Here is a 14,949-nt window from a genome sequence, read left to right as displayed (position 1 = left end):
CTTCTCACTCTCTTCCGAATAACCAGATCACTCGAACCTACTGCAGCAGTCTCACTTGTTTGTCTTCCTTGACTTTCATGTTCTGCGGGGGGGGGCTCCACTAATGGTCCAACACCTTGTCTTTCTTGACTTTCATGTTCTGCGGGGGGGGGGGGGGCTCCCCTGATGGTTCAACACCTTGTCTTTCTTGACTTTCATGTTCTGTGGGAGGGGGGGCAGCTGCACTATTGGTTCAACGTCTTCGATGCAGCTACCGTATGTCATCTGATCGAGAACTATTTGGTGCTCCTGGAATACAGCAACACTTGCAGCAATCAATTCAGCTTCAATTTCGTCTGGGCACAAGGAAATTTTCATATCGCCAAGGAAAGGATCAATGTTATTACGCAATATTTGGTGTGTCTCCAGTGGCTTTGAGATTAAATCAGACACAACACTAAAAAATGATGGAAAATCTGCATCATTGGAAGCATATTTGACTTGGCTTACAACAGACATTGGTTCGAGCTTACTATATTTCTTTGGCCTAGCCGTATCCTCACTCTCACTAGTGCTTCTGCTGTCGTTGCCATAGTCAGCATAGTCGGTATTCTGTCTGATCTTCATAGCTGAGTACTTATTATCCCTTGGGGTACGCTAGGGAGACTGAGCAGCCAAATCAGCAGCTGATACTTCGTCAGTCCTAGAAATTTGAAACCATTAAGTTTGGTCTTAAGAAGTGTCGATTTTTACAGTGGTTTTGCCTACTAGCCTATAACAGTTATTCTTACTAGTTACTCCACCAGACCAGCAGCTCTTATTAGGTTAAATAGTTTCAGCAGTGTTTCCGTTGAGAAAACCTTAAATGTTTGCTGTCTGTTTATAAAAAATCTGCAACAAATTTAACATTTTTAGAAGTAAGCTTATCTTTTGCTAGAGTAACTAAATCAGTGGCTAGCACTTCGTTGTTTCTGGAAAGTAACACCCACACTAGGCTGCTGTTCAGAAATGTTGCTTTTATACCAGTAATTTTACTTTTTATACCAAGTTGTTTTTACCAATTATATCACTAAAGCAGCAGGTATCTTAGGTAGTTTAGTGTAGGCTAAGTGTAGTTAAAATAGGCTTAGACATATTAGGACACACACAAGTACCTCCTATGATATAGGCTACTCCAGCTTCCAGTGTAGCCTACCTGATCAAATGAAACTCAGTGAACACTAAACTTCCTTGGTAAAATTTAGTCCTCTGTTCCTAGCAAGAAAGTGTGCGTTCAGTGTTTCCAAACCTATCAGAGACAGAAAAAATTGAAAAAGTGTTCATTAATGGAAATTTTTGAACCTCAAAGGGAAGTTTAGACAGCCTTTTACCTTCCTAAGATTTGTTCTTTCCTCTCTTTTTCTTTCTCTTTGCTACAAGTTCTAGTATCCGAATAGTATATAATCATCAGGTTACTCAAATAGGGTCGTAGGTGAATCATCTTTAAGTGTGTGCAATCATAATACTATACTTTCGTGTTAATTTAAATTGAGGTACTGAACAAATTCTCACACAATTTGTAAATAGACTTATTTTAGCAACTCAAAACCATTTATAGGGTCAAAAAATTTCCCACACTTAGAGTTGGAAAGAATAGAATCATCATAAGTTCAAATAAAAACAAAATTAAAGAGTTTGAAATTGCACTACAACAAGCACAGCCTAGAATAAACGCTCTAGAAGGGCAATATAGAGATGCCACAGTCACAAGTAGGCTTCCAAACTTATTTGTGGAGCAACCACCTCCCATCTCGTTACTGACATATCCAAATGAAATCCATTCGTGGATTACTACCCTTAAACAAATACAAAAGAGTTTAGGAAAAAAGACATTGCTAGAATTAATCAAACTATTTGTTATACAGGCGGAGAAATACAAGGATTCGCAACGAGCTTAGACATTCCTAAAATGAAAGATAAGTCAAGACCAACTAAGGATATTTATTCCATGTCTAAATTTAGTGAAAGAAAAAACTCTCGCATAAAATGCTGGACTTGCGGGGGTCCATAGACAATCGGAATGTAAAAATCTCCAACTTGTATCCGCTGTGGTGAAACAGGCCACAAAGTAAAATATTTTTTAGCCCCAGCCCTTATAAACCATCCCCCAAAAAATTTTTAGGGCAATTTTGCCTAAAGTACTGTAGCCTCGGAGCAATGGTCAGGGACCCACCGGAAGGCACAGGCCCAGATTCCGTAGTTTTGTAGATATAGGTTAACCGTTAGGAGTAGACCTAGCGTGACTAGGAGTCACAGACATGTCATGATATGGATTAATGTACTTCAGAGGGAGGTTGGGAGGACACCTCTTAAGGATGCAAAAAATGGTTGCGTCTACCTCTTAAGGAAGCGAAAAAGGTTTGCATCCATAGGGATACAAAAAAACTTGTATCCTAGCGCGCAAACGGAGCCTATTACCACTTTTGGGACAAACGATAGGGTGCGTTGCTAGACTAGCAACGAAATGAGATGTAAAAAAAAATCTTCATGAATTAGATTATTTAACAGAAAAAAAAAAGAAAGGTTAATACACATATCGGACCGATCTATATCATTAGTGAGTGACCTCGACAGGGAATTAAGAATGGAAAGAAACAAAAGTTTAGAAATTTTAGGAAGAACATCCAAGCGAATTATCGAATATATATCCAGAGGGATTAATGAGATAAATTTTCTAAAATTACAAATAATCAAGGAAGTGACAAAATGTTCGGAAGGGTAAATACTTCCGAACAAGTGTTAGCTTATGGAAGGTCATTTGTTTTTTTTGTGTTGTGTTGTTTTCGGAATAAACCCTTATCTTATCTTATCTTATCCGAATAAAAAAGTTTGTAAAGAAAATAGAAACAGTAATTCTTTTTACTCTTCAAGCAGATAATGAAAGTTTCCCATTTAAAATAATGAAATGAAAGTTTCCCATCAATTTTCGAAATTGAAAATTCACTACCAATAAGCTATAGAATATCGATTAATTATAGACGCTATGGCTTACTGGAACTTTATAAATCGACTAGCTGCAATGTGGCGACACAACAATTGAAATTGTTAGTTATCTGTGATTTCTCTATATCAAATAAACAATGGGTTCAGAATGTACGAAATGTTCAGCATTCCATTCCCAGTTTCAAACACTTCGTATTTCTTTCAAATTGAAAACGAGTTTAAATTTTTTGGGTAGAGTAAAGATCAAACTAGATATTTCTTAGAAGATTACAATATAGAAAAGGAATGTAACTTAAAGATTGTGCCACTATTATGCAACCACCAATTTCTTATTAGAAACATACAAATGATTTCCTGCAGTTTAGCAAACTACATGGAAAAGAGTGCATTAATTGCACTGCAAGACGGTGTGTGCAACCAAAATTATAAAGGAAAATCTTAATCCAAAGAATTGGAAGGGCAAAGTATATAATCACATCTACTTTCAAAGAAGAAATAACAATACATTTCGAATGTAAAACAGAGAAAAACAGTAAATTCACGTATATAAAGGGCATCTCAATAGTGGAATTGCCAGAAGAATGTTCTCTAACTGCAGAAGTGTTAAAGATAAACGGAATACATAGGGGACACATTACAAAAGAAATGGCACCTTCAAACATATCTATAACTAGCCTAAAGGGGAACCTCTCCCTAGCTGGGATAAAGAATGACTGGGACAATGAATTTGAAGATTTAATCTCTATATATTTCCGGAACAACTGCAAGACGCAGATTGGCATAGATGAACTGAGGAAAATGCATAAGACAGAGGAAAGACTTACGATAAGACAGAGGAAATAATATAGCTAATTATTGGACATTTACTTTCAATATTTTTAATCTACTTATCTCTTTAGTTGGACTAGTTTCTATAGGAATAATATTTAAAAAAATTAAGAAAACTATGGCCTCTTTTTCGGTAAACATTTGTGGATTGAACAAGCAGACCCATAGAATATTAGACAACAGGCCTAGAAGAGGATTAGAAGTATTCAAAATAATTAGAGTTAGAATATTTTCCTTTTATTTCCTTATAAAATAAATATCAGTTGTCACTGGATTCTGGGTACCGATCGTTACCCAAGCCTCAGTCATAAAACGCTACCAAAATTTTCATCCCAGATAAGTAGGGGCAACCTTACATAGGCACAAAATTGGCCAGCTCTCCATTTGTGATGCTGGACTTCCACAAGAGGTTTATACGTTCCCAGATAGAATAAGCTCTAGAAGTATTGGGAGGCTGCTGCAAGATAATTCTGGCAAAGCTGAAAACTATTCAGAAAATGGCAATAAAGTTGGCAATGGGCCTTCCAAATCATAAACCAAGTTATAAACTTAGAATTCTGTCTGGAATGCCTAAAATACAAGAAAGAAGAAATATTTTGATTGTTAAATATTTAATAAAGATCCAAGCAATTGGCTATAATCATCCAGTTTTTGAAATAACTTTTGCCTCTAGTCCTTTGGAAAAAGCAGATGTCCAAAGTAGGTCTTGGGTGCTCTTTACTGATCTATATTTGACATAGATATATGAGGTCATCCAATTTAACCATTTTCAGGAGCCCCCCAAATGGAAGTTTGCACTAGTTGATCTTGCTTGGAGCTTATTCCAGGCAAAAAGTGAAGCTTCCCAGTCAATCTTCCCAGTCAAGTGAAAGCTATTTTCAAGCAAAAAATGACAATCTTCTTCAGGAATTTCATACCAATATTTACAGATGGGTCACTTAAAAGAGGCAGGGCAGCGTCAGCTGCGGTGATTCCTGAATATTGCTTAAATATATCAACTAGGCTTCCAAATGACACATCCATCCTTACGGTTGAGCTAAAGGCTATATTTGAAGATCTAAATGCCATTAATAAAATGCCCTCTGAATCTATGAAGGTGATCTTGCTATCAGACTCTAAGTCTGCCTTACAGCTAATGAGCCAAGTCCATAGACCAGTAATGCACTCTGATATAGCAAGTTTCAAGAAATTAACATGGAGCATTCAAGAAAGAAATATCGAGCTTTATTTCTTGAATGCTCCATGTTAATTTCTTGAAACTTGCTATATCAGAGTGCATTACTGGTCCATGGACTTGGCTCATTAGCTGTAAGGCAGACTTAGAGTCTGATAGCAAGATCACCTTCATAGATTCAGAGGGCATTTTATTAATGGCATTTAGATCTTCAAATATAGCCATTAGCTCAACCGTAAGGATGGATGTGTCATTTGGAAGCCTAGTTGATGCTTCCAAATTGTCATTTGGAAGCCTAGTTGAGTGATTGTATACTTTGCCCTTCCAATTCTTTGGATTAAGATTTTCCTTTATAATTTTGGTTGCACACACCGTCTTGCAGTGCAATTAATGCACTCTTTTCCATGTAGTTTGCTAAACTGCAGGAAATCATTTGTATTTTTCTAATAAGAAATTGGTGGTTGCATAATAGTGGCACAATCTTTAAGTCACATTCGTTTTCTATATTGTAATCTTCTAACAAATATCTAGTTTGATCTTTACTCTACCAAAAAAATTTAAACTCGTTTTCAATTTGTAAGAAATATGAAGTGTTTGACACTGGGAATGGAATGCTGAACATTTCGTACATTCTGAACCCATTGTTTATTTGATATAGAGAAATCACAGATAACTAACAATTTCAATTGTTGTGTCGCCACATTGCAGCTAGTCGATTTATAAAGTTCCAGTAAGCCTATAATTAAAAGTCTATAATTAATCGATATTCTATAGCTTATTGGTAGTGAATTTTCAATTTCGAAAATTGATGGGAAACTTTCATTTCATTATTTTAAATGGGAAACTTTCATTATCTGCTTGAAGAATAAAAAGAATTACTGTTTCTATTTTCTTTACAAACTTTTTTATTCGGATAAGATAAGATAAGATAAGATAAGGGTTTATTCCAAAAACAACACAACACAAAAAAAAACAAATGACCTTCCATAAGCTAACACTTGTTCGGAAGTATTTACCCTTCCGAACATTTTGTCACTTCCTTGATTATTTGTAATTTTAGAAAATTTATCTCATTAATCCCTCTGGATATATATTCGATAATTCGCTTGGATGTTCTTCCTAAAATTTCTAAACTTTTGTTTCTTTCCATTCTTAATTCCCTGTCGAGGTCACTCACTAATGATATAGATCGGTCCGATATGTGTATTAACCTTTCATTTTTTTTTTCTGTTAAATAATCTAATTCATGAAGATTTTTTTTTTACATCTCATTTCGTTGCTAGTCTAGCAACCCACCCTATCGTTTGTCCCAAAAGTGGTAATAGGCTCCGTTTGCGCGCTAGGATACAAGTTTTTTTGTATCCCTATGGATGCAAACCTTTTTTGCTTCCTTAAGAGGTAGACGCAACCATTTTTTGCATCCTTAAGAGGTGTCCTCTCAGCCTCCCTCTGAATTTCATGAATCCCTGTCATGACATGTCCGTGACTCCTAGTCACACTAGGTCTACTCCTAACGGTTAACCTATATCTACACAAACTACGGAATCTGGGCCTGTGCCTTCCGGTGGTTCCCTAACCATTCCTCGGAGGCCGCAGTACTTTCGGCAAAATTGTCCTAAAAATTTTCTTGGGGTTGGTTTATAAGGGCTGGGGCTAAAAAATATTTTACTTTGTGGCCTGTTTCACCACAGCGGATACAAGTTGGAGATTTTTACATTCCGATTGTCTATGGACCCCCGCAAGTCCAGCATTTTATGCGAGCATTTTTTCTTTCACTAAATTTATACCTGGAATAATTACCCCTAGTTGGTCTTGACATATCTTTCTTTTTAGGAATCTCTAAGCTCGTTGCGAATCTTTGTATTTCTCCCCGTGTATAACAAATAGCTTGATTAATCCTAGCAATGTCTTTTTTCCTAAACTCTTTTGTATTTGTTTAAGGGTAGTAATCCACGAATGGATTTCATTTGGATATGTCAGTAACGAGATGGGAGGTGGTTGCTCCACAAATAAGTTTGGAAGCCTACTTGTGACTGTGGCATCTCTATATTGCCCTTCTAGAGCGTTTATTCTAGGCTGTGCTTGTTGTAGTGCAATTTCAAAATCTTTGATTTTGTTTTTATTTGAACTCATGATGATTCTATTCTTTCCAACTCTAAGTGTGGGAAAATTTTTGACCCTATAAATTGTTTTAAATTGCTAAAATAAGTATATTTACAAATTGTGTGAGAATTTTCTCAGTACCTCGATTTAAATTTACCCTCAAATTTAGTATTATAATTACACACACTTAAGAATGATTAACCTACTGATTAACCTGATGATTAATATACGATTCGGATACTAGAACTTGTAGCAAAGAGAAAGAAAAAGAGAGGAAAGAACAAATCTTAGGAAGGTAAAAGGCTGTCTAAACTTCCCTTTGAGGTTCAAAAATTTCCATCAATGAACACTTTTTCAATTTTTTCTGTCTCTGATAGGTTTGGAAACACTGAACGCACACTTTCTTGCTAGGAACAGAGGACTAAATTTTACCAAGGAAGTTTAGTGTTCACTGAGTTTCATTTGGTCAGGTAGGCTACACTGGAAGCTGGAGTATATCATAGGAGGTACTTGTGTGTGTCTTACTATGTCTAAGCCTACATTAACTACACTTAGCCTACACTAAACTACCTAAGATACCTGCTGCTTTAGTGATATAACTGGTAAAAACAACTTGGTATAAAAAGTAAAATTACTGGTATAAAAGCAACATTTCTGAACAGCAACCTAGTGTGGGTGTTACTTTCCAGAAACAACGAAGTGCTAGCCACTGATTTAGTTACTCTAGCAAAAGATAAGCTTACTTCTAAAAAGGTTAAATTTGTTGCAGATTATGTATAAACAGACAGCAAACATTTAAGTTTCTCATAACGGGAAACACTCCTGAAACCATTTAACGTAATAAGAGCTGCTGGTCTGGTGGAGTAACTAGTAAGAATAACTGGTATAGGCTATTAAGTAAAACCACTGTAAAAATCGACTTCTTAAGACCAATCTAATGGTTTCAACTTTCCAGGACTGACGAAGTATCAGCTGCTGATTTAGTTGCTCAGTCTCCCCAGCGTACCCCAATGGATAATAAGTACTCAGCTATGAAGATCAGACAGAATACCGACTATGCTGACTATGGCAACGACAGCAGTAGCACTAGTGAGAGTGAGGATACGGCTAGGCCAAAGATATATAGTAAGCTCAAACCAACGTCTGTTGCAAGCCAAGTCGAATATGCCTCCAATGATGCAGATTTTCTATCATGTTTTAGTGTTGTGTCTAATTTAATCTCAAAGCCACTGGAGACACACCAAATATTGTGTGATAACATTGATCCTTTTCTTGGCGATATGAACATTTCCTTGTGCCCAGACGAAATCGAAGCTGAATCGAGTGTAACATTCAAAGTATTAGATGTTTGACAAAGGTTCAGCAATATAAAATCATCCGCAAATTTAAAAGAGTTGTCAAAACCCGGTAAAACATTATTTAAAACTATTAAAAATGCTAAAGGACCTAACTTAGTCCCTTGAGGTGCTCCAGAGAAAATCGAGGAAAAACCCGATGAATCCCCGTTAGGAAGGACTACACATTGCTCACGGCCAGACAAAAAGCTAGCTAACATACGTAAAACAAAATCTCTTGCACCTAAAGCCCTTGCATTCAAAAAAGGCTAAAGCCTCAGCATTGCCTAAAGCCCTTGCCTTGCATACTTCACGGAACGCACGTTCCAGTTTGCTATCTTCAGGCTTTCCCTAGGTAATTTCACTGAAGCATCATTGGCTTGCTGATTTTTCATCAAGGTCACCACTTTCCATGGCGCGTCACCTATCGGGAACGCCGTAGCATGATTTGATCTCTTTTGGTCCAGTTTTTGTATGATATTTAATAGGAATTTGGTTAACCGATGGTTCCCCAGGTTTTCGGTCACCCTAGTGCGTCAGAACATTTTGAACTGGATGTAGGCAGTTCGCAGGGCGGTTCACCGTTCCACCGGTTTGATGTGTACTTAGGGTAATCCCTGTTGAAGAACAGAGACGGGGACAGTACGCTTGTGCCCAGCCACGTGGCCCCACATTCGCCACCTTTGCTAGGAATATGACTTGCCACAAGATCCAGTCTATCTCTGAAGGGTTAAGAAGGGTTAGGATCTATCCCCGAAAGGTTAGGAACATCATAGAGAGATGCTTAAGAGCCCATTCAAAAGCTATTTCTTATATGTACGTGGTTTATATAGATTCTGCCGTCTGCAAGTGCCATATGGCACGAAAAAAGACACTTTTTATGCCGTTCCTCGAGAGCTGGGGCTACCAGAACATCTTAGATAGTTTTTGATAGCTCATATTAAAAAAATTGCTCATACCTACTTTCTTTCTATAAATTCCACCACTGCAAGTTTCAAACGGCACTTAAAAAACACTTTTGGTGCCATGTCTCCAGTGGAAAAGTTTGTTCTAGTGGGCCGCCAGAACTTGTCAGAGTGATGTTTAATGGCTCATTTGGAAACTTTTGCAGTACTTGTATGTTATATAAAACAGACTCGAGAAGTGAAGTTTTGTGAAAATAGAATATGATGAAAAGAGAATACTTTATTAGCAAAATTGTGAAGGTCATTTGTGAATAGTTAAATTGGGAGCTTCGGCGTCGGCTGACAGTCTCAAAGACAAAGGAAAGTTCATTATTAACGCAATTCTTGACCTAGTTCAATTTAGTTCAATACCAACGTGATTCCTGAGGACACCAGTTAGTTTTCTATGACTTTTGATAGAACATAGTGTCTCACCATGGATGTTCAAGGATCATTTAAGATTGTTGGAAGGACTACAACATAACTGAACTGGAACAAGGAGGTTTCACTCATTTGAAAGTGAACCACAAAAATAATTTTGTCTACCCAGAAACCGGTTCCTCTACCCAAAAAGTAGAGAGAATGTGTGGTCCTGCAAAGTAGAGGAACAAACGACACCGAGGTACATCCCACCATCGTTTACATTCATACTTAGTAGGGCACATGTGGCGGGCGGCAGTAAAGGCAGAAGGCAAAGTTCATTTTGATGCGATTCTTGAAGACATTTCTGCGGTCTGGGAGCATATTTCCAAGTTGTAGTTTTTTCAATTTTGCTAATAAAGTATTCTATTTTCATCATATTTTTTTTTCATTACGCTAAACAGGATTGGTTTGGTTAAAATAAGTTTGTTTAGGTTACGTATTTAATTTATGCTCTGCTTTACCCCCCCCCCCCTCAAACGTACAATTATATAGCCCAAATTTGTTTCTAAAGTATTATATTTTCATCATAATTTTGTTTTATTTCATTAGCATTCACCAAACTTCACTTCTTGAGTGTGTTTTATATAATGAACAAGTACCCCTCTTGCTCATATCTACGTGTTTTTTTTTTCAATTCTAACAGTCGTAAGTTAGATATAGCACTGAAAACAACACTTCTGGTGCCACTTCTTAAATGGAAAATCTTTGAAGCATAAAATGGTATCTTTGAAATAGTTATGGTCCATAAACACTTAACTGGAGGTGTAAGACCGCATTTTAAGAACCAGCAAATTCCTCCTCAAGGTCCCCTTAATAAACTACGCAATTAAAGTCCTACAAAGACCAATATATTAAATTACATTACTAGAGGCGTGGTTCTACTAATACAACGCTGGACTTCAAATGAGATTATTAGGCGTTCGATTCCAGCTTGTTTTTTTTCAATCATGGTTGTCCCTTCTTATGATTACTTTTCAGATAATCCACTATTTTTGCAAATGTGATGCACTCGTTTTTTAAAGCATATCCCGGCAAGGCTCATTTTAAATCTATTTCTCATATCTAAGTGCTTTTATTAATGTTGTCATCCAAAAGTGCCATATAGCACTAAAAACGGCACTTTTGGTCCCAGTTCTTAAGCGGAAAAGTTTGGAAGCATAAAATGGTACCATTGCAATAACTATGGTCCAAAGCCCTGAACTGGAGGTTTATAAAGCCCCTCACACAAACTCCCCCTCCAGACCCTCTTATTAAGTTCCATAAATCACCTACTCATCTTAAAAGTAAAAGATTATTGCGAAAAAAAAATGAACTAAAACTAAAAACTTTTCAACTGAAAATCTACCAAAAATTAAGCTTGAATGATAAACAGTTTTGAATTTAACCTTCAAACTTCACTCTGCGATGAAGCCTGTGTGAGTAGTGGGACCATACTACATTCTACGGGACCAATACGGACTACTCCTATCTTCCATTGGTTTGACAGCTCAAGAGAGGTTTAACGGCGATTTAACGACTCAAGAGTAGGTTTAACGGCGATTTCCTCTATTGGCGAGTTTGATGTTTATGTTGTTTGGTGGTTGTGTTTGTTGGTTTCGGATATTGCTGATGGTTTTGGTTGTTGGTTATGTTTGTTGGTTATGTTGTTTGATGTGGTTTGTTGGTTATGTGATCTGATGGTTATGTTGTTTGATGTTTGTTGGTTATGTTTTGTTGGTTATGTGATTTGATGGTTATGTTGGTTATGTTGTTTATTGGTTATGATGGTTATGTGGTTTGATGGTTATGTTATGATGGTTAAGTTGGTTGTTGTTTGTTGGTTATGTTTTCAGGATATATTTGAAATAAATGCAATTACTAGCCAATGCCACCCCCTTTTCCGATCACCTCTTTTGTTTTTTTTCTGTGGCATCACGACAGCCTTAGGATTGGATTTCTAACGGTATCCTATGACACACCCCCTTCGTTTTTCTGTGAAATCCTGACAGCCATAGTATTGGATTTCTAACGGTACCCTATGACACACCCCCTTGTTTTTCTATGACAAGCCATCTGATGTCATGTGACACACCCCAGTTTGAAGCGCACGTTATATCACGCGACACACCCTCGCCTTTAAAGGGTCAGATAAGTGGAGCTACTAATCCCTCATGCCGTCACACTTACGCAATGCGGTTACCGGTTCTATGAAAGGGAACACAGTTGCTAAATGTCTGCATACTTTTTTTTCGCCCAAAAGCCTCAAGATATTTTCTGTTTCGGTGTTTCATTTTTCTACTCGAAACCCCTTTCATGTTTTTTCTTTCTTTTTCTTTTTCTATAGTCCTTGACCCCACCACAACTATAAATGTTATTCCCTTTCAATCGAACACGCTCTAACTGAAAGAACTAAAAAAACATTCCTAATGTTCTGTATTAGAGAAATACTTTCAGTGATTAACACAAGCCCCTTCGACATCTTGGAGGCCATAGCATGCGCCGTAATTTCTCAATGCATCTGCATCTTTAGACGTGAATCCCGGAGAGTATTGATTTTCAGAGACAATTTCTGACGAGGTGTTTATACAAAGGTGAAATACATCCTTTCTTCATGCGGGATATTAGATTTCACACTATCGTGACAATACGCCCCCCTTCCTAGCATGCAATACTGGGGGAACAAGCTTGATATTAGGTGCAAGTTTAGAACACATTAAGAGCCCTTAACAAGAATGCATTTTTTTCATACAGGACAATGCAAGTGCGAAAAACATGAAATGGCTTATAAAAGGATAAAATATAAACAATAACACGCGAAATTTAAGGAAAGAGGATGGGAGAGGACTCCAGGGGAGGAGACAGTCTGTGGAGGGGGGAGGGCCGTTTTTTCCGTCGCCAGCTCAGCACTGCCCTTTTTATAATTTTTATTTCGCTACGCAAAGCAGTAATTTTAAAATGTATATTTATTGTTATCCAGCCTCCGTCCACTAGGGTACCGGCCCAGTCTGCTGTTGCATATTTGCCTAAAATGAAAAAAACAATTAATGAAAAAGCAAAAATTTAATTTCAGTTTAAAAATGTAAACATAAATGATGAAAATAGTGGAACTTGACACATTCTGATTGGCTGTAATCGAAAATCCTATACATTGAGTTCTAGAGTGTAGAGCTCAATGTCTAGCCAAGTGCCTTGTCTAGCATGTCTAGCTAAACGTCGAATTTTATTTGTGAACGGTCGTTGCCTAGACATTTAATTCTGGCTAGACACGTGTCTAGACATAGAATTCTAGCTAGACACGCTTATGAACGCCACTTTACCAAACCAAAATAAAATCTGTCCCCGCTTCTGAGAATAGCCAACAGTTTTAGCTTGGCAGAAACTTAGTTGTTGGGAATATTGGTAGCTACATCTTGGCTCATACTCTTGAGTTTCCACGCTAAAACATTTGTTAAAACAGATGTTTTGCGACATCTGTCAAATTTCATTTCGACTACAGGCTAATTTGTCATAACGGTTCAACGGCTGCGTTGAAATGTTGCTAGCGAGGTGTTAAAAAACGCACTTGTTTTGGCTAGGCTGTCTAAATGTCTTTCTGACTTCAATTTTTCCCATGAGCCTTTTTTGGCGTGAATATTTTCTGATCATTTTTGCAATTTTCCAGGACCCATTATCCCTAAGCCGATTTGCATTAAAAAAAAAGGTCGTATCTGTGTAAAGTGTGAACCAAAGGTAAGAGTTTTGTTTGGACAGCGGAAAAAGGCACTAGGCAGACAATATTACATAGAAATAAGAAAATAATTAGAAAAATTGTTTAGTGAGCAAAAAAAAAAGAAATAATACATTTTTGACACCATTTCAAAATTAAATTATTGAAATATATTATTTCAATGAATTAATTTGTAACTCATCTTTAGGTTTATTTTACATACATTTTAGAATTTAAATTGCCATCTATCTTAACTTATTTATAGTAAAACTTCATGTAATTTAACCATATTTTAAAAATGAAAATAACAGTCAAGACTCTCCAAAATCAAACATTTCAATTAGAAGTAGACACATCAGTCACCGTAAGTATGACCAGCCCACAAGTCACCATGCATATCGAGATAGTATGTAAATAGACTGGCTAGGCCTAGGTTACTTTGCAAAAATAAGTTAAGATGAAATATCAGTGGGAGCATAATTATGTTGAAGAAGCATCACATCAAGTTGGTCTCTTGGGTAAGATTTTAGTTTAGGAGCTTTTTGCTATCTTAGAAAATAGTTGAGCAAGGTGAATTCAACTCTTGTGAATGTAGGCTAGCTTATCCAGAATCTTAATGGTCTCCTTCAGTGATATTTTGAAGCACCCTTTTCTGCTCCCTTTCTCTTAAGAGGGCATGACCTTTAACAATTTTGGTAAATATTGAGCAGTTCATATTATTGACATACAAATAGGCTAAAGTGAACATAGGCCTGCCACTAGATGCCACTTTTTATGTTCTTTCTAAATATAGCCTAATAATCACTTTCCCTGCCAATTCAGTTTTAAGCCTTTTTTGGACCTTTGAAAATGATAATTTCTTTCTATGTTTTTGGTATAAAAAGGGTTGAAACATTGTGTTCAAACTTATTATTTTGTTATCAAATCCATTTTGTCAAAGTTATAGAATCTGCAAGCATTGATTTGTCAGAATTGACTTGGATAAGAAATTCAAAATAATTTCTCCACTTTTCCATCTGTCATGTTTCTTCTGTTGACTTAGATATGTTTTTACATATATGTGAAACAGCAGTTTTTAAGCAGCCTAACAGAATAAGAAGAAAATATGGCTTGACAAATCAATGTTTATGAATTATACAACATTTGCTAAATTGATTTATAATAAAATAGTAAGTTTGAAACAAATGTTAGCCTATAACTAATTTTTATGATCAAAAAATATAGAATGAAACTATTAGTTTCAAGGGTCCTAAAAGGGCTTAAAACTGAATTTGTAAGAAAAGTGATTATTATATTAAAAAAGAACATAAAAAATGGATTCTAGTCATATTTTCACATTATTTGTAGTTCAATAATATGAACTGCTCAAATTTATCACAATTATTGTGCTAAAAAAGTGAAACTGGTAGGAAACCATTAAATATTCAGCAGTTCAAATAAATAACTTAGAAATAAGTGAACATACAACTTGATACCTTTTTTTGCTCTTTCTGAATA

General features: G+C 36.4%; 1 protein-coding gene across 1 annotated transcript in view; it reads left to right on the top strand.

The window, feature by feature from the left end:
- Positions 1 to 13,686: 13,686 nt before the first annotated feature.
- Positions 13,687 to 14,949, top strand: part of Rad23 (UV excision repair protein Rad23) — a 35,726-nt gene continuing 34,463 nt past the window's right edge. Inside the window, exon 1 of the mRNA XM_089100647.1 lies at positions 13,687 to 13,816. Within this exon, the coding sequence (XP_088956773.1) occupies positions 13,751 to 13,816 (66 nt within the window). The 5' untranslated portion in view covers positions 13,687 to 13,750. The remainder of the gene's footprint in view (positions 13,817 to 14,949) is intronic.

The sequence above is a fragment of the Artemia sp. Qi Xiang Cuo genome, chromosome 14, assembly GCF_049724085.1.
Source record: "Artemia sp. Qi Xiang Cuo chromosome 14, ASM4972408v1, whole genome shotgun sequence".
Lineage (NCBI taxonomy): Eukaryota > Metazoa > Arthropoda > Branchiopoda > Anostraca > Artemiidae > Artemia > Artemia sp. Qi Xiang Cuo.
The sequence above is the reverse complement of the archived record's forward strand: the minus strand, read 5'-3'. Positions and strand labels throughout refer to the sequence as shown.